Source organism: Oncorhynchus mykiss, chromosome 6, assembly GCF_057628025.1.
Source record: "Oncorhynchus mykiss isolate SJ-2025 chromosome 6, ASM5762802v1, whole genome shotgun sequence".
NCBI lineage: Eukaryota > Metazoa > Chordata > Actinopteri > Salmoniformes > Salmonidae > Oncorhynchus > Oncorhynchus mykiss.
Window position 1 is genome coordinate 37537621 of NC_143027.1, and position 26230 is coordinate 37563850.

Sequence of the window (26230 nt, forward strand, 5' to 3'; positions counted from 1 at the left end):
GCAACAAGGAGCAATAGCAGGGATTAATGCCAGTAACAGTGACACTTGTAGGGTAGTGACACAGACTCTTCAGTGGGCTGAGATGTGACCCATTTCCTTTAAGATGTAAAGGAAAGCAAGCATTAGTCTGGATAATGAGAGCCAGCTCATTTGTCTACTGTCTCAGCTATAGCACAGGATGATACTGTAATCGAGTTTTACTGGATAATTACATATGAAATAGCTGAACGTATTTCACTACTCAGGCCCTTTAAATGACGTCGCCAAAACAGAGCGTGCATGGAACGTGGCCCGGAAGTTGCTATTGTTTGTGAGGGTACATTTAACCTGAGTAAATAAGCTAAACGAAGGCGTTGACGTACTTGTGTAAAATCGAGATGTTTTGAAAATTCTATCGGAAAATATAGTTAGCTAACTGTGGCTAGCTGAAATAGCTAATTAGGTCAGTGTTGGTATGCGTCTACTAGCATAGATAGCTAACGTTAGCTAAATTGGGTTCTTAGCTTGAAACTAGCTTGCTTCTTCAGCTACCAAGCAACATGCCTTCGTACAAAGCAGTGAGGAAAAGCAACCGTTTCTATTATTTCATCAAATTCACCTTAAATATCTACTCAATGCTCTTCTCGGTAAGTGTTTTAATATTGGCTTGTTGGTTTCAGGGACAAGGTTGGGGACTGGACCACAAACATGTTGGCTTGTGTGACTGTCAGAGAACCACCATCACCTTTGTTTACTACACAGCTAACGTTATATGTTACTAGCCAGCTGTCTAGCTAGCCAGTGCAACAGCTATCTAGTAGCTGCCAGGATCTTCTAAGTTGGCTAGCTAGCTAACTCTGGTGTCAAATTGCTTGCAAGAATAACAAATAATGAAAATACTGCTGTGCACACTTGTCGTTCATTTACTACACTAGGCTACACTGCTTTTGCTGCTTTGTAGTGCAGGGCGTGCCGTGCCGTGAGACTACTGTGATACAGTTAAAAGTGAAGTGGGAGATTTTCTTTGCCGACAGGAAATGGGATGCTAACTGTAGCCCATTAACACATTTGATTGTTTCAGACTATTCTAGGGCCTTCATATTGCAATATTTGGAAAGAGTAACTAGCTATAGGCCTAAGCCTACCTATTACTCTACATTTGATTATAGTCAAATGACCATTTAATGCAGCCTTGTGTTAATGCCTCTTCTTGGTGTTCTGAGACATGTGGGACATTTACTACAGTGTTATTACAGCTTTTCAGGGCAGGAGTGGGTTACACAGGTCTAATTCACTTAAAATCAATAACATGCTAGCATACATGACACACATACACTTATGTGTCATGTTGGCTTTAAAGTGGAACTGACAGCATTTTGTCAACATTCTTCAAATCTGTTCATATACACCCACAGGAGGATTGTGGTGTTTTTTTTTATTTCTGACAAGCAAGAATATAGATATGGTCATTTTCATACATTCATAGAATGTTTGGGAATGACTCAGGCATTTGTGATAATGCTATAGCACTATAGAGTGGGAAAGTGTCTGTGCGTTTGGAAAATTTAATAGACACTGCAGCGAATAAAACCTAATTAAAATATCTACACCGGCCGGTGAACCATAGCCAATCAGAGCTACAATAGGCTTATATGCAAATAAGCCAATTGCCACATGGGCCTGCCATCAATTACTTTAATCTGGACTGTGTGTTTACATGCAGTAGCAACATCAAGACTTTAGATCATTAGAAAGATTTGCCATGAGCCACAGAATACACCAGAATGGATTTCTATAAATATGTAAATACCATGGGAGTCCTCTTACATCAAATCAAATTTTATTGGTCACATACGCATGGTTAGCAGATGTTAATGCGAGTGTATCGGAATGCTTGTGCTTCTAGTTCTGACAGTGCATTAATATCTAACAAGTATTCTAACAATTCCCCAACAACTACCTAATACACACAAATCTAAAGGGGTGAATGAGAATATGTACATATAAATATATGGATGGGCGATGGCCAAGCGACGTAGGCAAAGTGCAGTAGATGGTATAAAATACACTACATACATATGATATTAATAATGTAAGATATGTAAACATTATTAAAGTGTCATTATTTAAAATGGCATTGTTTAAAGTGACTATTGATTGGTACTCAATGTAGGCAGCAGACTCTCTGAGTTAGTGATTGCTGTTTAGCAGTCTGATGGCCTTGAGATAGAAGCTGTTTTTCAGTCTCTCGGTCCCGGCTTTGATGCACCTGTACTGACCTTGCCTTTTGGATAGTAGCGGTGTGAACAGGCAGTGGCTGGGATGGTTGTTGTCGTTGCTGATTTTTTTGGACTTCTTGTAACATCGGGTGCTGTAGTTGTCATGGAGGGCAGGTAGTTTGCCCCCGGTGATGCGTTGTGCAGACCGCACCACCCTCTGTAGAGCCTTACGGTTGTGGGCGGATGCTCTCGATTGTGTATCTGTAAAAGTTTGAGTGCTTTTGGTGACAATCCAAATTTCTTCAGCCTCCTGAGGTTGAAGAGGCGCTGCTGCTCCTTCTTCACCACGCTGTCTGTGTGGGTGGGCCAATTCAGTTTGTGTACGCCGAGTGATGTGTACGCCGAGGAACTTAAAACTTACTACCCTCTTCACTACTGTCTCTTCGATGTGGATAGGGGGGCGCTCCCTCTGCTGTTTCCTGAAGTCCACGATCATCTCCTTTGTTTTGTTGATGTTGAGTGTGAGGTTATTTTCCTGACACCACACTCCGAGGGCCCTCACCTCCTCCCTGTAGCCCGTCTCGCCGTTGTTGGTAATCAATTCTACCACTGTAGTGTCGTCTGCAAACTTGATGATTGAGTTGGAGACGTGCATGGCCACGCAGTCGTGGGTGAACAGAGAGTACAGGAGAGGGCTCAGAACGCACCCTTGTGGGGCCCCAGTGTCAGCGGGGTGGAGATGTTGTTACCTTCCCTCACCACCTGGGGGCGGCCCGTCAGGAAGTCTGGGACCCAGTTGCACAGGGCGGGGTCGAGACTAGAGGTCGACCGATTCATCGGAACGGCCGATTAATTAGGGCCGATTTCAAGTTTTCATAACAATCGGAAATCGGTATTTTGGGATTTTATTTATTTAATTGTAATTTTTAATTAAAATGTTGTTTTTTTTTGACACCTTTTATTTAGGCAAGTCAGTTAAGAACACATTCTTATTTTCAATGACGGCCTAGGAACGGTGGGTTAACTGCCTTGTTCAGGTGCAGAACGACAGATTTTCACCTTGTCAGCTCTGGGATTCAATCTTGCAACCCTACGGTTAACTAGTCCAACGCTCTAACCACCTGCCTCTCATTGCACTCCACGAGGAGCCTGCCTGTTACGCGAATGCAGTAGAAGCCAAGGTAAGTTGCTAGCTAGCATTAAACTTATCTTATAAAAAACAATCAATCAATCAATCCTAATCACTAGTTAACGACACATGGTTGATGATATTACTAGTTTATCTAGCGTGTCCTGCGTTGCATATAATCGATGCAACGCTGGGGGATGATTTAACTTCTCTAGGGTAGGGGCAGCATTCGGAATTTTGGATGAAAAGCATTCCCAAATTAAACGGCCTGCTACTCGGGCCCAGGAGATATGATATGGATATATAGATTTGGATAGAAAACACTCTAATGTTTCCAAAACTGTTAAAATAGTGTCTGTGAGTATAACAGAACTGATTTGGCAGGGGAAAACCTGAGAAAAATCCATTCACGAAGTCGTTTTTTGGGGGGGTTTTGTAGTATTCTATTCAATGCCATTACAGTATCCATTGACTTAGGACTCAAATTGCTGTTCCTATGCCTTCCATTAGATGTCAACAGTCTTTAGAAATTGTCTTAGTCTTGTATTCTGATAAATGGAGACCAGTCTGAATGAGTGGACCCTGACGTGTCGCAGAGCTTTTTCATGCGCAATCCCGAGAGAGTGCCTTTCTTGTTTACTTTGTATATTGACAACGTTTTTGTCCAGTTGAAATATTACTGTTTCAAACGTCACTCGCTTTTAGATTTGGAGTAGTTATTCCCCTTGCGCTGCAAGGGCCGCGGCATTTGTGGAGTGATGGGTAACGATGCTTCGAGTGTGGCTGTTGTTGATGTGTTCCTGGTTCGAGCCCAGGCAGGGGTGAGGAGGGGGACGGAAGCTATACTGTTACACTGGCAATACTATAGTGCCTATAAGAACATCCAATAGTCAAAGGTGTTAGAAATACAAATGGTATAGAGAGAAATAGTCCTATAAATACTATATTAACTACAACCTAAAACCTCTTACCTTGGCATATTGAAGTCTCATGTTAAAAGGAACCACCAACTTTCATATGTTCTGAGCAAGGAACTTAAACGTTAGCTTTTTTACATGGCACACATTTTTCATGGCACATATGACTTTCTTCTCCAACAGTTTGTTTTTGCATTATTAAACCAAATTGAACATGTTTCATTATTTATTTGAGGCTAAATTGATTTTATTGATGTTTTATATTAAGTGTTAATTCAGTATTGTTGTAATTGTCATTATTACAAATAAAAAAATTGGCCGATTAATCGGTATCGGCTTTTCTGGTCCTCCAATAATCGGTATCGGCGTTGAAAAATCATAATCGGTTGACCTCTAGTCGAGTCCCAGTGAGGACATGGCTGGGGATGCCGTCTGGGCCTGCAGCCTTGCGAGAGTTAACACTTTTAAATGTTTTACTCACGTCGGCTGCAGTGAAGGAGAGTCCGCAGGTTTTGGTAGCGGACTGTGTCAGTGGCACTGTATTGTCCTCAAAGCAAGCAAAGAAGTTGTTTAGTCTGTCTGGGAACAAGACATCCTGGTCCGCGACGGGGCTGATTTTCTTTTGTAATCCGTGATTGACTGTAGACCCTGCCACATACCTCTTGTGTCTGAGCTGTTGAATTGCGACTCTACTTTGTCTCTATACTGACGCTTAGCTTGTTTGATTTCCTTGCGAAGGGAATAGCTACACTGTTTGTATTCGGTCATGTTTCCGGTCACCTTGCCATGATTAAAAGCAGTGGTTCGCACTTTCAATTTCACACGAATGCTGCCATCAATCCACAGTTTCTGGTTTGGGAATGTTTTATTAGTTGCTGTGGGTACGACATCGCCGATACATTTGCTAATTAACTTGCTCATTGAATCAGCGTATTCGTCAATGTTGTTGTTTGACGCAATGCGGAACATATCCCAGTCCACATGATCAAAGCAATCTTGAAGCGTGGAATCCGATTGGTCGGACCAGCATTGAACAGACCTGAGCGCAGGAGCTTCCTGTTTTAGTTTCTGTCTATAGGCTTGAAGCAACAAAATGGAGTTGTGGTCAGCTTTTCCGAATGTAGGGCGGGGGAGGGCCTTATATGCATCGCGGAAGTTAGAATAACAATGATCCAGGGTTTTACCAGCCCTGGTTGCACAATCGATATGCTGATAGAATTTAGTGAGTCTTGTTTTCAGATTAGCCTTGTTAAAATCCCCTGCTACAATGAATGCAGCCTCAGGATATGTGGTTTCCAGTTTACATAGAGTCAAATGAAATTCGTTCAGGGCCATCAATGTGTCTGCTTGGGGGGGAATATAGGCGGCTGTGATTATAATCGAAGAGAATTCTCTTGGTAGATAATGCGGTCGACATTTGATTGTGAGGAATTCCAATTCAGGTGAACAGAAGGACTTGAGTTCCTCTATGTTGTTATGATCACACCACGTCTCGTTAATCATAAGGCATACACCTCCGCCCTTCTTCTTACCAGAAAGATGCTTGTTTCTGTCAGCGCGATGCGTGAAGAAACCAGCTGGCTGTGAAGCACGGGGGTGGCAGGATCATGTTGTGGGGGTGCTTTGCTGCCGGAGGGACTGGTGTACTTCACAAAATACATGGCATATTGAGGAAGGGAAATTATGTGGATATATTAAAGCAACATCTCAAGACATCAGTCAGGAAGTTAAAGCTTGGTCGCAAATGGGTCTTCCAAATGGACAATGACCCCAAGCATACTTCCAAAGTTGTGGCAAAATGGCTTAAGGACAACAAAATCAAGGTATTGGAGTGGCCATCACAAAGCCCTGGCCTCCATCCTATAGAACATTTGTGGGCAGAACTGAAAAAGCATGTGCGAGCAAGGAGGCCTTCAAACCTGACTCAGTTACACCAGCTCTGTCTAGAGGAAAGAGACAAAATTCACCCAACTTACTGTGGGAAGCTTGTGGAAGGCTACTTGAAACATTTGACCCAAGTTAAACAATTTAAAGGCAACGCTACCAAATACTAATTGAGTGTATGTAAACGTCTGACCCACTGGGAATGTGATGAAAGAAATAAAAGCTGAAATGAATCATTCTCTCGACTATTATTTTGACATTTCACTTTCTTAAAATAAAGAGGTGATCCTAAGACAGGGAAATTTTACTAGGATTAAACGTCATGAATTGTGAAAAACTAAATGTAAATATATTTGGCTAAGGTGTATGTAAATTTCCGACTTCAACTGTAGGTCCTGGATGGCAGGAAGCATGGCCCCAGTGATGTACCGGGCCGTACGCACTACCCTCTAGCGCTTCTTTTCAGTCTCCTGAGGGGAAAAAGGTTTGGCGTCACAACTGTCTTGGTGTGTTTAGACTATGATAGTTCGTTGGTGATGTGGACACCAAGGAACTTGAATCTCTCGACCCGCAACGCTATAGCCCTATAAATCACATTGGCTACACCTGGCCTGTCTGCAATGAACTTGAAACTTTGTATTAAATTGGGCCTGGCCAAAAGCATGCGCTAGCAAGCTTGAGACATTGTATAAAGTATTCTGGGCCCTCAGTTTCCCACGCCAGTGAGCTCGGGACAGACGCAGCTGTAGGCTATTTGCGCAAGGGATAATAAGCAGTACTTCACTTGGGCAGGAGCCCACCGAAGCTGACTACCAGCACATTTTCTACTGCTTGAGCTCCTGTTCCTCTTATGGAATATTAGATCAAAAGTATTGTGGAGCTCCTGCACCTAAATATAAACAGTACCAGCACTCACAATGAGTACTGGAACCTATTTCAATCAAAGTCAAGCACTGATAAGAGGTAGGCCTATTTTATGATGTTTCTACTGGATCAGAGCATGCCAGTTGAAATAGTGCATCCCGAATAGCTTGAGGAAGTAAACAATGTACCAGGTTGGCTGTGATTTGCAACCTGATAGCAATATTTGTTGGACTACCAAGACGTACTGTATATTGGTGAATTATATTAATCATGCATTGAACTGCATCTATCTATTCAGCCAAAAAAGCCTTACTCTACTTGTTACATTTACTTTACGGCTACTTTTGACAAGGGTCCATATGGATGTGTTCAGTATGGGCCCTGGTCAAAAGTACTGCACTATATCAGGAATAAGGTGCCATTTCGGAAGCAACTGGTGTGTTCAGATGTATTTTGAGTCTCTTGAGACCGAGGCCTTGAGTGAGAGCAGTGGTCCTGAGAGGGATCAACTGTACACTCTGCTCGGTCTCTGCAGGTGATGCAATATTAACTATAACAGTCTCTACGGTCGTCTCACCACCAGGCAGAGAGGAGTGATGCAGCCAGTAACTGTATATATGAATGGACAAAGCCATCGTTCACGTGACACTGTTCATTCCTATGTGAAGACTCAATAGCGCATTGAAGCCAAATGAAGTTGGTTAAGATAGAGACATAACATGCCCAGTTTAAGCTACTCCAGGAAGTGACATTGAAGGCTAGCTCAGTGCTGCGCCCTCTCACTGAGAGGCAAGTGTCTTCACTGATATTTTCAACCTCCCCCTGTCCGAGTCTGTAATGCCAACATGTTTTAAGCAGATCACCATAGTGCCGGTGCCCAAGAACACCAAGGTAACCTGCCTAAATGACTACCGACCCATAGCACTCACGTCTGTAGCCATGAAGTGCTTTGAAAGGCTGGTCATGGCTCACAATCAACACCATTATCCTAGAAACCCTAGACCCACTCCAATTTGCATACTGCCCCAACAGATCCACAGATGATGCAATCTCTATTGCATTCTACACTGCCCTTTCCCATACGGACAAAAGGAACACCTATGTGAGAATGCTACTCATAGACTGCAGCTCAGCGTTCAACACCATAGTGCCCTCAAAGCTCATCAATAAGCTAAGGACCCTGGGACTAAACACCTCCCTCTGCAACTGGATCCTGGACTTCCTGACGGGCCGTCCCCAGGTAGTAAGGATGGGTAACAACACATCCGCCACGCTGATCCTCAACACAGGGGCCCCTCAGTGGTGCTTGCTCAGTCCCCTCCTGTACTCCCTGTTCACTCATGACTGCACGACTCCAACACCATCATTCAATTTGTCGATGACACAACAGTGATCAGCGACGTCGCCTGAACAGCGACGAGACAGCCTATAGGAAGGAGGTCAGAGACCTGGCCGTGAGGTGCTAGAACAACAACCTCTCCCTCAATGTGATCAAGACAAAGGAGATGATTGTAGACTACAGGAAAAAGAGGACCGAGCACACCCCCATTCTCATCGACGGGGCTGCAGTGGAGCAGGTTGAGAACTTCAAGTTCCTTGGTGTCCACATCAACAACAAACTATCATGGTCCATGCACACCAAGACAGTCTTGAAGAGGGCATGACGAAACCTATTCTCCCTCAGGAGACTGAAAAGATGTGGCATGGGTCCTCAGATCCAGGTTCTACAGCTGCATCACTGCTTGGTATGGCAACGGCTCGGCCTCCGACTGCAAGGCACTACAGAGGGTGGTGCGAACGGGCCAAGACATCACTGGGGCCAAGCTTCCTGCCATCCAGGAACTCTATACCAGGTGGTGTCAGTGGAAGGCCCTAAAATGTGTCAGACTCCAGCCACCCTAGTCATAGACTATTCTCTCTGCTACCGCACGGCAAGCGATACCGGAGCTCCAAGTCTAGGTCCAAGAGGCTTCTAAACAGCTTCTGCCCCCAAGCCATGAGACTCCTGAACATCTAGTCAAATAGCTACCCACCCAGACAAATGGCTACCCACCCAGACTAATGGCTACCCCCCCACTGCTACTCTCTGTTGTCATCTATGCATAGTCACTTTAATATCTCTTCCTACATGTACATACTACCTCAACTAACCGGTGCCCCCGTACACTGTAAGGTCTACCTACACCCGTTCTATTCGGCGCATGTGACTAATAACATTTGATTTGAACTCAAGTTGAAGGCCACCGGGAAACTGCAGGCTGAATTAGCAACTCAATTATCCTCATAACTTCTTCTTTGTGCCATTTTTTTTAAACAATTGGTTCAAGGACATACATCTAGTGTAATTAGAAGAAGTTACTGGTACCACGATTGTCTTTGAATTTTGTATTTATTTACTCAAATTGACCATGAAGATTGCCATTTTTCCATTCACTATAAGAGGGGGGGGGGTCATGTTTTCTGCTAACAGTCGTTTCCCCCTGCATGCAGCTGAAAGAGAGGATGAAGGGAACTGGGGGAAGATTGTATGAGATATGGATGAGTGACTTTGGCCATGACTTTCAAGTGGTTTTCTTGGGTAGTGAGTAATGACTCAGTGTTTAGGCATATGGTGACGTCTTTATACATTTATATGTGTGCCTATGGGAAAATCGCCAATATCTGACTCACCGTAGACAACCTTTGAGTGCCATTGAATAATTCCATTTTTTTTTTGTGTGTGTTCTTATGTAGTTATTAACCTAGGTGTTGGTGCGCTGCCTGGAAAGTGTTGAGACTAGAATGTCTAGTATAGGCTAGTGCTCTCTGACACTTTTTGTTTGTTGTTGTCATATTTGAATTGCAAACCCTATCCTAGGCTAATGGATGAGTCAGCCAATTTTGATAGTGAGTATTTTACTCATCCATTTACTTTATCAGTTAAATGTAACCATGCCCCTTCCATCACTCTCTCTTTCCACCACCATTTTTTGTGAATACTCATCTTCCTGGAATCAATCAGTGGGTATAATGAATCCCTCGCTCTCTCTCTCTGCTTTCTCACCCTCTCTCTCACTCCATGACTCACTCCATGACTCTCCTTCTAACCTCAAAGGAAATTGCATTCGTTTTCATGTTCAATTTGCACACTCTTTTCTCTCTTTCTCTCACTCTTAAACTGTAATACTGCATTTCCACTGAGGATTTACCCCGGTGTTTTACCCAAAAGGCTCAGACTTTTCTGTTTCCATCTATGCAGGCCGGCACCCATGTCTCACTTGGCCATGGCTCCGGCGGACCTACTCGAATGTGGAGACTTCTCATTGGCCAACATTTAAGGAGTGGCAGCCCGACGAGATTGCAATTGACATAATATGTACATAAACTTTTCAGATTATATTACATCCTTGCCTTACCTTTCATTGTGGCTGACAAGTGACATTCTTGCTCTGCAAATTGCAAGACCGTAACACAGCTAGCCAGCTAACAGTGCTAGCTAGTAACGTTAGCATATCAAAGATGAATATAAAATCTACAACCCCTCCAATATAAATAGAAACTTACATTTTTTTACTTATTCAAGTTATTTTTTTAAACATAGTAGGCTTCATTCGAACATTACCTTCGAATTCAGGTGATAAGGAGCCAAGGCAAGGCACAGCCCATGTTACTTTTCAGCTGGCATTTACATAACAATGGCTAACTTGAACACCTTCTCACAAACCAAAAGTCTTGAATGACGTGGAGGTTGTTGGTTCTGCTCACCACAAGTCTTTAGTGTCACACTCCTGACGGAAACACAATAACACTAGACCTACTTTAACATAAAACACTGGCGGCCCACTGGTGTGGGGGTAAGTCTCAATGGGAAAAAGCACCATCAGTGACTTCATTTGCGTGGATTTTTATTTTATCTCCTTTCCAGTCTTTCTTACTTCTCCTTTCTTCCTCTCACCTTCCTTTCAGCTCCCACTCTTCCGTGTTGAGATTTAGTGCCTTGGCTTGTGTTCCTCCCAGAGCGTCCCTGGCCCACAGCCAGCCATGCAGGGGCTCTCGTAGTTAATTAATGCTGTTTCTTCCCCTTGTCTCTTCAATCTGTTTAATGTAATTTCACACACAGTTTTGCGGGAATCCGTATGACGTGCATGCATAAGTGTGTGTGTGTGTGTGTGTAGGTTTTTTTTGGGGGGGAAGGAGAGAGTCAGGCAACTAATCCTTTAAGAGTGTGTACCCTATTTGCATAGCTTCTTATCCGTCTGAGGTTTGGTCATTTTAGGATATTTGTCTCTCGGTCTCAGTGTGTAGCCTACTTTTCAGTTCACTTCGGCTACACGACAGTGGGAGACAGAATAAATAAGAAAGGAACTCTGCTGTAAGAGACTTGAATTAGGCCCATAGCTTTGAAAAAAAAGAGCCTTTAATACATTTTCCGAAGTTGGGCGGGGTGGTGGTGGCTGTCCGTAGTGAATGGACTAAAGTAGGTAAAGAGCGAAGAGGCTTGCTCTCTTAGTGCAGAGTGCCTTTCTCTGTAATTGAGAATCAATAGGTAGGCCTAGGTGGTGGCAATTGTTGGTTGTTTTTCTTTTCTTTTTTTGCGAGCGTTGCAGAAAGAATGAACTATCATTGAGTCAAAGCTTGTGTTCCGAATGGCACCCTATTCCCTATGTTGCGTTTTTATAGTTCCTTTTAATTCACTATAAAGGGAATAGGGTGCCATTTGGGATGTTACCTAAGTGAACTAGCAGCCCACCCTGCCCAGGTTTTGAAAGCTCCCAAATGGCACTCTAGGAGCTAGTCAAGTGGGTTGTTTTATACTAACGAGGGTGATGTCGCAGCAAGACAGGAGCTAGGCCCACCATTTTCTGTCCTCTCCTGTCTCCGTCATCTTCTGTTCCCTATTTGCTAACTTTATTTTGGGCAGCAGGGTGTGCGTAGGAGCACTAGGGTCTTTAGGCTCTGGTCAAAAGTAGTGCACTATTGGGAATAGGGTACCATTTGGGGCTCATTGATGCTCTTTTAAAGATGTCCTTGTAATTTGAAATTGGCTATATTTATAATCCAATCCACGGTAGCTTTGAACATAACAGTTGGTGCTGAGCAATTAGTGCTTTTTGTGGTTGGTTTTATTTTTTACATGAAATGCTCTATGCATTATGTGGGTTTAATTATGTAACAACAGAATAAAACAATGAATAAAAGTCCCATGAAGGCAGTGACTACCCATTACTGCTTATCACTTATTAACCATGATTTATTCACATTACTTTAATAAAATGTGTTTTATTTGAGGACATTCTTATTTAATTCCAAGTCCTCATCTCTCTGCTATGCTGTCTGACAAAATCAGCATTTTTGTAGTTCTTCCAAGTAAATAAGGCATACTTTTATGACTGCTGAATACCAACTATCAATCACTTTGATTATGTATTTTCAGGTAGGGATGCCTCGCGAAGAAACAGCTGTCCATCCCTCTCGATCGTGCGTTCTCTCTTATTTTTGTGTCGTGTCTGCTCCACACAGAACGGACAAGTAGACAGACGCACGATGGATTATAAACTATTTAGAATATTAGCCTGTTGGAGACTCGCTACTACATCGCACAGTTCGGGCGTGATAGGATTTATCTCTACAGAAACTGCGCATCCAGCTCACAGGGAAAAAAACAACTACATGGAATTCAAATAATTGAACTGACGTTGGTCAAACATTTGTTTAAAAAATGAAAATGAAGACATTTTGGTTAATCGCTCAGCACTAATGGCAAAAGCATTTAATGTTCCTCGCTTGGTTAGGCTATGCTCTCTATGCACGCTGCTGTCATAAAATCCTGTTATTTGCAGTGATGCTAATTCATAAAGATGGCACTCTGCAGCGTTCTGACCTTCTCACCCCAACCCGCTCTCCCTCTCTCCCATCTCCTTTCTCTCCTCTACTGCCCTCTCTCCTCCCTATCTCTCTCTGTCTTTCTCCTTTCTCCCTGCCTTACCCCTCTTCTCTAACGACTCCCATCTCACTGGTCTCGCCGCTTCTACCCCCACCCACCCTCTCTCTTCCTTCCCCTCTTGCCCTGCCCCTCCACTCTCTCCCTGCCTCCCCTACCCCCTCTCCCCTCCTACAGCTCCTGGGCCTGTGTGTGCTGTGTGTGGGGGTGTACGCGGAGGTGGAGCGCCAGAATAACCGTACCCTGGAGGGGGTGTTCCTGGCCCCCGCTGTGGTGCTCATCCTGCTGGGCCTGGTGATGTTCACCGTCTCCCTGGTGGGCATGGTGGGCTCCCTCAGGGACAACAAGACCCTGCTACACATGGTGAGAGCGGGGAGGGATGGAGCGGTGGGGAGGAGAGGGAGAAAGGGAGGGAGGAGAAAGGAGATCCTGCTACACATGGTTAGAGATGGGAGCGGGAGGAGGAATGGAGAGGCAGATGAGAGCGGGAGGAAAGGAGGGAGGGGAAAGGTATGTAGGCGGAAGCACATTGTGAGATTAAAGGGATTGGGATGGAGGGGTAGATGAGAGAGGGAGGTCATGGAGAAGAGTAGGTAACTCCCCCCCTTCAAAGGGCTTTATTGACATGGGAAACATATGTTTACATTGCCAAAGAAAATGGAATATACAATAACCTAAAGGGAAATAAACAAGGGAAATTAACATCTCTTTTTCTCTCCTCTCCACCAGTTCTTGTGTGTTCTGTGTGTCCTACTGTTCCTGCAAGTTGTGGCTCTCATCGTTGCACTCATCTTTGAGAAGAAGGCCAGTTCTCTAATTTCTGGCACCTACACACATGCATGCACGCACATGTCATGTGTATCATGTTCACATGGTACAGCAGTGTCCCCTCTGGCATAGCCTCCAGTCACGAAAATATCACATCACAGCAGCATTCAATGTGATGGATGATGACTTCCATCGCTCATCATCCCCACCCCTTTCTCTTTACTCTTCCTCCTCTCTCGTTCTCCCTGTAGACATCAGCCTTGTTCCAAAGCAGCATACGAGAGGGAATTAAACACTATTACGATGATCTGGACTTCAAAAACATCTTGGACTTTGTGCAACAGAAGGTAAGGGAGGACTCGCTTTACATTAACGGAAGCAACAGACAGGATATAGGTCTGGGTGTGTGTGTGTGTGTAGGTCTGGGTGTGTGTGTGTGTGTTGAATGTAGGATACACTGAGATGGATAGAGTATGATTGATTGAAAAAACAACAGACTGAACCCATTTATATATCATTATTAAATCCTCCCCCACTACACACACACTAGCCTTTTGAGAGGTTGGCTAATTTTGGAATTTTATCTCTGCCATTCATCCTGGTTAATTAATTAACCAGACCACACATATATATATATTTATTTATTTATTTAACTAGGCAACTAGACATTTAACTAGGCAACTAATAAGCCTCACTGCTGTAGGCATTCAATCCTTTCATTGGCCAACCATTGTTCCCACCTCTCAAAGCTCTAATTTCCACCTGTGTAACAAATGGCGCACACTATTCTCTACACAGTCTGCTACTTTCGACAGAGCCATATGATTCCCGGTCAAAAGTAGTGCTCTATATAGGGAATAGGGTGTCATTTGGGAAACGGCTGTTGTCATTTGCACACCTACTAGAGTGCCTCGATCTCAATCAGCAGTGGAGTACAAAGCTTTTGAGCCCCACAAAGAGAACCAAAACAATAACAAGCTGCTGCTGCCACTATAATACCAAAAGATACCAAAAGCGTTGACCTGCTGTCGTTTCTCTACTTTTCTCTCTACGCTGATATCAACATGCTAGGTTATCCATCTGATTTCCTACAGCCTGCACGAGTTTAAAGTGTAGTCTTTATTTGAGTGTCAAAAGTCCCGGTTTACCTGGGGCCCTCGCTCCCTATCTGGCAATCTCGATATCGATTTGCTGGGGGAAATGGGTTGTGAGATTAAAGTCAATGGATGAAGCCAGCCCTGCTTTGGGTTGAAAGGATAAAAAATTGGGTGCTTTCCAAATGGCTATTATCTGCAGTTGAAGTCCGATGTTTACATACACTTAGGTTGGAGTCATTAAAACTAGTTTTTAAACCACTCCACAAATTTCTTGTTAACAAACTATATGGTTTTGGCAAGTCAGTTAGGACATCTACTTTGTGCATGACACAAGTCATTTTTCCAACAATTATTTCACTTATAATTCACTCTATAACAATTCCAGTGGGTCAGAAGTTTACATACACTATGTTGACTGTGCCTTTAAACAGCTTGGAAAATTCCAGAAAATTGTGTCATGGCTTTAGAAGCTTCTGATAGGCTAATTTACATAATTTGAGTCAATTGTGTTCCTGTGGATGTATTTCAAGACATACCTTCAAACTCCGTGCCTCTTTGATTTTCACATTATGTCAAGCAAAATAAATTGTCAGAGACCTCAGAAAAAATATTGTAGCCCTCCACAAGTCTGGTTCATCCTTGGGAGCAATTTCCAAATGCCTGAAGGTACCACGTTCTTCTGTACAAACAATAGTACGCAAGTATAAACACCATGGGACCACGCAGCCGTCATACCGCTCAGGAAGGAGATGCATTCTGTCTCCTAGAGATGAACGTACTTTGGTGCGAAAAGTGCTAATCAATCCCAGAACAATGGCAAAGTACCTTGTGAAGATGCTGGAGGAAACAGGTACAAAAGTATCTATATCCACAGTAAAACAAGTCCTATATCGACATAACCTGAAATGCCACTCAGCAAGGAAGAAGCCACTGCTCCAAAACCGCCATAAAAAAGCCAGACTACGGTTTGCAACTGCACATGCGGACAAAGATCGTACTTTTTGGAAATGTCCTCTGGTCTGATAAGAAAGGGGAGGCTTGCAAGCCGAAGAACACCATCCCAACCGTGAAGCATGGGGGTGGCAGCATCATGTTGTGGGGTGCTTTGCTGCCGGAGGGACTGGTGCACTTCACAAAATAGATGGCATCATGAGGTGGGGAAATTATATGGATATATTGAAGCAACTTCTCAAGACATCAGTGAGGAAGTTAAAGTTTGGTCGCAAATGGGTCTTCCAAATGGACAATGACCCCAAGCATACTTCCAAAGTTGTGGCAAAATGGCTTAAGGACAACAAAATCAAGCTATTGGAGTGGCCATCACAAAGCCCTGACCTCAATCCTATAGAAAATGTATGGGCAGAACTGAAAAAGCGTGTGCGAGCAAGGAGGCCGACAAACCTGACTCGGCTACTCCAGCTCTGCCAGGAGGAATGGGCCAAAATTCACCCAACTTATTGTGGGAAGCTTGTGGAAGGCTGCCTGAAATGTTTGACCCAAGTTAAACAATTTAAAGACAATGCTATTAAATACCAATTGAGTGTATGTAAACATCTGACCCACTGGGAATGTGATGAAAGAAATAAAAGCTCAAATAAATAATTTTGTCTTCTAGTATTCTGAAATTTCACATTCATAAAATAAAGTGGTGATCCTAACTGACAGGGAATTTTTACTAGGATTAAATGTCAAGGAATTGTGAAAAATGTAGTTTAAATGTATTTGACCTAGGTGTATGTAAACTTCCGACTTCAACTGTATGTGTGTGTGTGTGCGCACGTGTGTTATGTGAGTTAACTTACGACTTCAACTGTCTATAATCTATAAAATACCCTGTTAGGCTCTGGTCTAAAGTAGTGCACCATAGAGGGAATAGGGTGCCATTTGGTACTGAGGCAGAGTAGAGAATGTCCTCAGGGCTCCAGTCCAAGGTGACAGGGAGGTTCTGACCTGAGCAGGGAAGCAGTCACTCACTGGGGTTGTTTCCCCCCCCCCCCTGACTTCATTAAGATACCTGCTGCCTGTGTTTGGTGCTGTTTCTCTCCCTCTCTCTCACCTCGTTCTCTCTCTGTATCTCTCTTTTTCTGTTTCTTTTCCTCTCCAGTTCTCTTGTTGTGGTGGGGACGAGTACAAGGACTGGGGTGTCAATCAATACCATTTCTGCAATGGCACCGGGCCGCTGGCCTGTGGCGTTCCTTATACATGTTGTGTCCGCCACAAGGTGAATGCTGTCGTCGTCCACACACACACAGTAATTTTTTTAAACATCCGCTGGCACCATTCTCCAGCTCCTCTGCCTGTCACCTGTTATCTAGACAGTGGTGTGTGTGTGTGTGTGTGTGTGTGTGTGTGTGTGTGTGTGTGTGTGTGTGTGTGTGTGTGTGTGTGTGTGTCAGGTAGGAACTGATAACACACTGAGAGGAGCCTGGTCAATACATTTGATTATTATTATTTTTATTTTATTTAACCAGGCAAGTCAGTTAAGAACAAATGGTTATTTACAATGACGGCCAACACTGGCCAAACCCGGATGACGCTGGGCCAATTGTGCGCCGCCCTATGGGACTCCCAATCACGGCCGGTTGTGATATAGCCTGGATTCAAACCAGTGTGTCTGTAGTGACGCTTCAAGCACTGAGATGCAGTGCCTTAGACCGCTGCGCCACTCGGTAGCCCACATAAACCTTAGCCAATATTATACCTGCCCTCCCTATCAGCCGCTCACATGTCTCTGTGGATCTCATTTAGTGCTCCTCCAGACCCACACACAGACCCACTGAGCACACTGAGCCTTGCAGAGGTAGTGAGAAGCATCAGTGGCCTGTAGCAATAAGGGGTCCTCATTTATTTTAAACAAAGATCAGTTCTTGGAAACTGAAGAAGTCTCTAAACCCCAAAGCAATACTCTACTCTCTTCCCATTTAATCAGATACTAAGACAATGTTATTTGTAAAGCTGATCTTCACACACAGGTGAAATGGGGGGGGGGGGGGGGGGGGGGGGTGAATGTCATTCTACCACATGGAATCACAAACCCATCAGGGAGACCTTTCCTTGTGCTTCGATGAGTAAGCTAACCAGCGCTACTGTTCATCTTTGGTGTTTTACGTGCACAGGTCAGATATTGTGAGAGTGAAATTGAGAGACAAAGCCATACAGCCCTCTAGTCATGAGTTGAGTGAGTGACTGGAGGGATCCATGTTCTGCTCTCAGTACAGCCCCTCTCCACCTGCCTCTCATTCCCGGCCTCATGCTGCATTACTAGGCAATTAACGCTGGTTGAATTGGTTACAGTGAAATGTGTGGAGTCACTCAGGCACAGGAAGAGACCCCGAGACCTTGGCGTCAGTTGAGGGAGTGGGAGATAATTAAATCCATTTACTGAACTCATGATTCATTTTCTCTCTCCCTGTCTAACTCACCCTCTCGCTATCTCTCTCTTGTTCCTTTATCACTTCATCTTTTTCTCTCTCTCTCTCTCGCTTTCTCTCGCTCTCTCGCTCTCTCTCGTCTGTTTGTCTTTCTTCTCTCTCTCGTCTGTTTGTCTTTCTTCTCTCTTCTTCTTTGCCTCTTCCTCTGGTCTGTACCCACACAGGGTAACTCCAAAGCACCACAGTTATAAACTGATTAAGGAATCTCCAGCTCTCTGCTATGTGCTCCACAACATGTGTCTGTCGGTGTCCGACGTGCATAAATGTACTTTTTAACAACCAGCATACTTACTTGACTTCAAAAAACAAAACAAATAATTGTTAGTTATTTGCACATGACTCATCTTCATAATCATACTCTCTCCCTGTCTCGTTTTCCCAGGTGGGAGAGGTTGTCAACACTCTTTGTGGTTACAAGACTCTCAGCCAGCAGGTAAGGGGAAGATAAGTGGTTATATCCCAGTTCTAATAGGCTGTGAAGTCTTTACCCCCCCCCCCCCCCCCCCCTCCATTTCCCCTCAGTGTGCTGCTTGTTTGTTGGCCTTCTTTAGCCTGTGGAGCTTGTCATTCTGCACAGAGACCGAAGCTTTATTTCAAATGGCACCATAGTCCCTATAAAGTGCACTACTTTTGACCAGGGCCCGCATAGGTAGTGCACTATATCGGGTGCCATTTGGGACGCATCCGAAGATGGCAACAGGGAAAAGAGCAGCAACAGGATCATTTTATTTTTATGGCCCCAAAATGGTTCTTCTCTCTAGCTGCAGTATGCGGCAAATAAGGTAATTTGGGTATCACTGTATTGTGCCTGCTGGTAGTGGCTGGTGGTGTTGTGATATTGATTCAGCTGTTTCTGTTTTCTGTCCTTGAGTCATATTGTCTTTGGTACCGTATATTGGAAAATCACAGTTGTTTTTTGGGAGTAGTTGAACAGTTATTTTTTTAAAGGCACACTATTAGATTGTCGTAGTAGAATATATTTTTCTGCTGTTTTTCTATCGTTAATGTTAGCATTGTAGTGACTCATCGTTGTGAAATGACTGTCTTGTTTTTGCCTTAACGCCATGCATACAAACTGAATTACACTCAGTCAAATGCATTTCATTTAGTCTCTCTCTCTTCCTCTGTCTTCTCCTCCCTCTCTCCTTCATTCTGCCTGTTTGCTTGCTTTCTCTGTCAGCGTGAGGTCCTAGATGAGGTGATTCATGTGCGAGGCTGTATCCATGCTGTCAACCTGTGGATGGGCGACAACGTGGGAGCAACTATTGGGCTCTGCTGTGCCTTAGGTCTGCCACAGGTCAGTCACAGACTCACACACGCGCTTGCACCAGGTGAGAGCGTGCGTGTGTATTTATTCACTCAGTCTTTCCATGCCCGGGAGGTTTCTCCTAGCACATTTGCATTTTGATTGCCTCCTAACCAGTTTTTGTCGGTCTGCTCACCACTTCATTATATTGTGTCTGCCTCACACACAGAACTAAACCATTTCTGTGTTCCAAATGGCATACTATCCCCAATATAGTGCACTACTTTTGAGCAGGGCCCTATAGGGGGGCGTCAGGTAGCCTAGTGGTTAGAGCGTTGGACTAGTAACCGAGAGGTTGCAAGATCGAATCCCCGAGCTGGCAAGGTAAAAATCTGTCGTTCTGCCCCTGAACAAGGCAGATATTACTTAATTGAAAAGTTGGATATGTGTATGCTCTGCAACTTTTATGGTGTCAGGTACATGCAAGCACATTAAACAGGAACATGACAGTGCATTATATTTAAATACATAGTTACATGGTCTAAACTGGTTTCTATGCGGTGGTCTTTGAATATCCAGCTGGAATATTTTCCCCTGGCTGTGGGTACCAGTCTCTATGGGCCCTGGTCAAAACTATATAGGGAATAAGGGTGTCAGAGCTCGATCCCCAGCTGAGTGATATCAAAGACTGTAAAAATGGGACCCAATGCGTCTCTGCTTGGCACTGTTCCTAGGCCATCATTGAAAATAATAATTTGTTCTTAACTGACTTGCCTAGTTAAATAAAGGTAAAATACATGCTAAAAAAAATATAAATAGGGAATAGGGTGCCATTTGGAACACGAACAATGTCATGTGAATGGTGTCTGTAGAAAGCACTCCCCTCAAAGAGCTGTAAATTTGGGCTTAGCTAGGCAACCCTCTCCCTTCTCTGTTGGCAACATGGTCTAGCCTACATGTACTGTAGCTTAGCCAGTTTACACTGCATGATAGTGTCTCTGTAACATTTAACGCTTTCATAACCAACAAGGGGCTGGATGATTTTGTATTGTGTTATAAACTCCATTTGAATAAATCCGAGTTTGTTGTTTACTATTATCCATTCACTTAGTTTTTAGTTCTAGTTTAGAGCGTTCGTCTGTCTGCCTCTCACTTCTTCTGTCTCCCCCACCCTATCAGCCTCTTTTTACTTTTATCCTCGCTCTCCTGTGCTGTGTCAATTTTGCAGCCAGACTTCTATGCGAGCCCCCTTGGAGATGTGTAATTACACCACATACGGATTCTGCAGCAGCTGCACTATTATAAAATGTGCCTATTCTTTGGGGATGGAGGTGCAATCCAGACAGTCCAGTCCAGTAGCAGACGGACTGAAAAGGAAACTGAGGGTTCTTATCAGGCAAGCTCAGTTGGGAACTAGTTAATTTCAAAGCACTGGGGGAGTGGACAGCTGCACACTCAAGTTGGCTTGCCCAGGCATTAACCACCTTGGGACCAAAGTAAGATATTACTTGATTGAAAAGTTGGATGTGTGTATGCCTCTGCAACTTTTATGATGTCAGGTACATGCAAGCACATTAAACAGGAACATGACAGTGCATTATATTTAAATACATAGTTACATGGTCTAAACTGGTTTCTATGCGGTGGTCTTTGAATATCCAGCTGGAATATTTTCCCCTGGCTGTGGGTACCAGTCTCTATGGGCCCTGGTCAAAACTATATAGGGAATAAGGGTGTCAGAGTTCGATCCCCAGCCGAGTGATATCAAAGACTGTAAAAATGGGACCCAATGCGTCTCTGCTTGGCACAGCATTATGGAGACAGATTAGCGGTAAGGCCCTGCAATGGCGACCTGTCCAGGAGGTGAACTTGTACATCAAGCTGACTCACGCTACAGAACCAGGAGATGGGCTCCTGCAAGGCTACTTACATCTCTGCTGTGTTCCCTGCCTCTCTCTCCAGCCTGCTGAGCTGTGTGTACTAGTCCCAGTGTCAGAGTAAATGTAATGGGTCTCTCTGCTGTGTGTCTCTCCAGCTAATGGGCATCGTGCTGAGCTGTATGTTCTGGAACCTGCTGGTGGAGATGAATGAGTCCATGGACATGGTGGACTTCAAGATCCTCAAGAGAGCTGGCTTTGAGTACAGCGAGCTGGACCTGGCTGGTGCTGGCTGCTGCCTGTGTCTGCCCAGAGACGGAGGCTACCTCCCCCTGCCAGCTCTAGACCCCATCTTGTCTGACCCTGACCTAAAGCCCATCCCCATCCGAGTCCAGCGACCCCTGCCCGTCCAGGTCCATAGGCCCCTGGCCCAATCCCTCCAAGACCTCAAGCTATCTGGGCTTAGACTGGACGAGGTAGACATTGGGTGGAAGCAGAAAAGAAGGGAATATTAATTTGTGAATTATTTTTTTATTTAATTTATTTTTTGGTCTTGTTTTGGTCTCTGTGTTTGTTGAAGGACAGGTTAGACCTGTTGCACTATTTGGTGGTCAAACCAATCAATGGTCATTAACTGACATGATCACAGGTTATAATGGCCACGTTCCTAGCTGGCTACGTTGCATACGCATTCCAGATCTCAATGCCTGGTTAGGTGTTTAACATATCAGCTAACCACATGATATGATATAGCAATCTGATGCCTGACTGCGCAGTTGATGACGTGGCACACATCCATTGGTTGATGCAATGCATGCAGTTGGCCTGGAACCCAACCAGAGGTTGGGCACTTTGGAAAGGCATTATTGGAGCAATTGTTATCCTGTTTTTTAAATATTTGTTAGTCTTTCAAAGAACAAGATGCTGCAGTGGTTTTTAGACACTAATTTAACAGTTGTTTTTACCTTTTTCTAAATGGAGCTTTCAAATGGAGCTGCGGTCTTATTTTGACATTTCCTCAAATTTGTTGCAGGTATTTTATAAATCTTTTATTTTGAACTGTGTCTCATGTGCTAAAGCATACCTCAGGCTGTATTCAAATGGCCCAATAGTCAGAAGACAATTCACATCATGTTTATTTACTAGACCGATTTGACATTTTTTTTGTTTGAGATTATCATTCTAGTCAGAGCAGAGGAATGGGAGTAGCCAATCTTATCTTGCTTCGAGTGCAATGTCTGTGAAGGATGTGTAGCCTGTTTCTTTTTTGTATGAACTCTTTGCTTCCATTTGTACCGGTTTGTACAGTGCCTTCGGGAAGTATTCAGACCCTTTGACCTTTTCCACAATTTTGTTAAACTACAGCCTTGTTCTAAATTAGAATTAGATTTTTTTTTAAATAATCCCTCAACAATCTACACACAATACCCCATAATTACAAAGTGAAAACCCGTTTTTAGAAATGATTGCTCATTTATTAAAAATTAAAAACAGAAATACCTTATTTACACTACTGTTCAAAAGTTTGGGGTCATTTATAAATGTCCTTGTTTTTGAAATATATATATATATATATAAGTCCATTAAAATAACATAACATTTATCAGAAATACAGTGTAGACATTTGTTAATGTTTGTAAATGACTATTGTAGCTTGAATATCTACATAGGCGTACAGAGACCCATTATCAGCAACCCTCACTCCTGTGTTCCAATGGCATGTTGTGTTAGCTAATACAAGTTTATCATTTTAAAAGGCTAATTGATAATTAGAAAACCCTTTTGCAATTATGTTAGCACAGCTGAAAACTGTTGACCTGATTTTAAAGAAGCAATAAAACTGGCCGCCTTCAGACTAGTTGAGTATCTGGAGCATCAGCATTTGTCGTTTGAGAAACAGACGCCTCATAAGTCCTCAACTGGCAGCTCCATTAAATAGTACCCGCAAAACACCAGTCTCAACATCAACTGTGAAGAGGCGACTCCCGGATGCTGGCCTTCTAGGCAGAGTTGCAAAGAAAAAGCCATATCTCAGACCGGCCAATAAAAAGAAAGGATTAAGATGGGCAAAAGAACACAGACACTGGACAGAGGAACTCTGCCTAAAGGCCAGCATCCCGGAGTTGCCTCTTCACTGTTAACGTTGAGACTGGTGTTTTGCGGGTTCTATTTAATGAAGCTGTCAGTTGAAGATTTGTGAGGCGTCTGTTTCTCAAACTAGACACTCTAATGTACTTGTCCTCTTGTTCAGTTGTGCACCGGGGCCTTCCACTCCTCTTTTTATCCTGGTTAGAGTCAGTTTGCTCTGTTCTGTGAAGAGAGTAGTACACAGTGTTGTATGAGATCTTCAGTTTCTTGGCAATTTCTCGCATGGAATAGCCTTCACTTCTCAGAACAAGAATAGACTGACGAGTTTCAGAAGAAAGTTATTTGTTTCTGGACATTTTGAGCCTGTCATCAAACCCATAATTGCTAATGCTCCAGATACTCAACTAGTCTAAAGAAGGCCAGTTTTATTGCTTTAATCAGGTAAACAGTTTTCAGCTGTGCTAACATAATTGCAAAAGGGTTTTCGAATTATCAATATTTGCCTTTTTAAAATGATAAACTTGGATTAGCTAACACAACATGCCATTGGAACACAGGAGTGATGGTTGCTGATAATGGGCCTCTGTATGCCTATGAAGATATTCCATTAAACATCAGTTGTTTTCAGCTACAATAGTAATTTACAACATTAACAATGTCTACACTGTATTTTTGATAAATTTGATATTTTAATGGACAAAATTTGCTTTTATTTAAAAAACAAGGACATTTCTAACTGACCCCAAACTTTTGAACAGTAGTGTACTTACGGTAAGTATTGAAACCCTTTGCTATGAGACTCGAAATTGAGCTCAGGTGCATCCTGTTTCCATTGATCATCCTTGATGTTTCTACGACTTGATTGGAGTCCACCTGTGGTAAATTCTATTGATTGGACATGATTTAGAAAGGCACACACCAGTCTATATAAGGTCCCACAGTTGGCAGTGCATGTCAGAGCAAAAACCAAGCCATGGGGTTGAAGGAATTGTCCATAAAGCTCAGACAGGATTGTGTCGAGGCACAGATCTGGGGAAGGGTACCAAAACATTGTAGCATTGAAGGTCCCCAAGAACACAGTGGCCTCCATCATTCTTAAATGAAAGATGCTTGGAACCACCAAGTCTTCCTAAAGCTGGCTTCTCAGCCAAACTGAGCAATCAGGGGAGAAGGGCCTTGGTCAGGCAGGTAACCAAGAACCTGATGGTCACTGACAGAGCTCCAGAGTTCCTCTATGGAGATGGGAGAACCTTTCAGAGGGACAACCATCTCTGCAGCACTTCATCAATCACACTTTTATGGTAGAGTTGCCAGACAGAAGCCACTCCTCAGTAAAACAAACATGACAGCCCGCTTGGAGTTTGCCAAAAGGCACCTTAAGGACTCTCAGACCATGAGAAACAAGATTCTCTGGTCTGATGAAACCAAGATTGAACACTTTGGCCTGAATGCCAAGTCTGGAGGAAACCTGGCACAATCTCAACGGTGAAGGTTCACCTTCCAACAGGACAACGACCCTAAGCACACTGCCAAGAAAACTCAGGAGTGGCTTCGGGACAAGTCTCTGAATGTCCTTGAGTGACCCAGCCAGTGCCCGGACAACCCAATCCAACATCTCTGGAGAGACCTAAAAATAGCTGTGCTGCAATGCTCCCCATCTAACCTGACAGAGCTTGAGGACCTGCGGTAAAAAATGGGAGAAACTCCCAAAATACAGGTGTGCCAAGCTTGTAGCGTCATACTCAAGAAGACTCGAGGCTGTACTCGCTGCCAAAGGTGCTTCAATAAGTACTGAGTAATGGGTCTGAATACTTATGTAAATGTGATATTTCAGTTTTGAATTTTCTATAAATTAGCAAAAATGGCTAAAAACCTGTTTTTGCTTTGTCATTATGGGGTATTGTGTATAGATTGAGGGGGGGGGGGATGATTTAATCAATTTTAGAATAAGGCTGTAACGTAACAAATTGCGGAAAAAGTCAAGGGGTCTGAATACTTTTCGACAGCACTATGTTTGTATGTATGAACTGCCTATTCAGGAACTAAGTGTGTGTGTGTGTGTGTGTGTGTGTTGTATTTTAATTAAGTTAAAAAAGGAAACTGTTTACAGATCTTTTAGGGTCTCATCAGGGGTTTTCAGTCTCTTCCATTTTTTTATATACTTAGCTTTTTTGAAACAAAACCAATGTTATAAGGGATACAACAAATCCAGTCCAAATTATATCAATCCATGTAAAGCTAGGATCTTTTTCATATCTAATCTGATTTATTGCACTGTTTGAGCTTCATCTTAGCTCTGGCATTGTATAAACACTACTGTCATTGTCAATAAAGCTGTTTTGAATTTGATTTCTTTGCTCTGTCATCTATATTCTGCCTGTAAATGTTTTTTTTACAGGGGCATCTCCCATGTAAAGTGTGGCTGCTATGGGCTCTGATCAAAAGTAGTGTACTACTATATAGAGAATAGGGTGCCATTTCAGACACTGCCTGTCTTATAACGATGTTGTAATGGTCACACAGTTTATGTGGTGGATTTCCTGGGTGTGCTTGCCAAATGGCACCCTATTCCCTATATCGTGCAATACCTTTGACCAGGGCCCATACGGTTGCTCTTCAAAAGTGGTAGAAATTTGGGGTTGGAAAAATATGCAAATGTGTATCCTATTTTTACAAAACTTTCGGTACACGTCTTCAAATGTGTCAAGTAGACATATATATATATATATATATATATGTGAGTACCAGTCAAAAGTTTGGAATGGCATCAAACACCTGGAAACAATTTGTTTGATGTATTTGATACCATTC

General features: G+C 43.4%; 1 protein-coding gene across 2 annotated transcripts; it reads left to right on the forward strand.

The window, feature by feature from the left end:
• The first annotated feature begins 7 nt into the window (after positions 1 to 7).
• Positions 8 to 25768, forward strand: zgc:110329 (tetraspanin). 2 transcript variants are annotated; one of them, XM_036980053.2, is made up of 8 exons: positions 29 to 626; positions 13090 to 13275; positions 13642 to 13716; positions 13932 to 14027; positions 16882 to 16998; positions 18591 to 18641; positions 19389 to 19505; positions 21490 to 22822. In XM_036980053.2, exons 1-8 carry the CDS (start codon positions 540 to 542, stop codon positions 21844 to 21846), a joined length of 1086 nt encoding a protein of 361 aa, XP_036835948.2. In that variant the 5' UTR covers positions 29 to 539; the 3' UTR covers positions 21847 to 22822. The 2 variants fall into 2 exon arrangements, with proteins under 2 accessions (XP_090094010.1, XP_036835948.2); XM_090237884.1 differs by lacking the exon at positions 16882 to 16998 and having other exon boundaries at positions 8 to 626; positions 21490 to 25768.
• Positions 25769 to 26230: the final 462 nt, after the last annotated feature.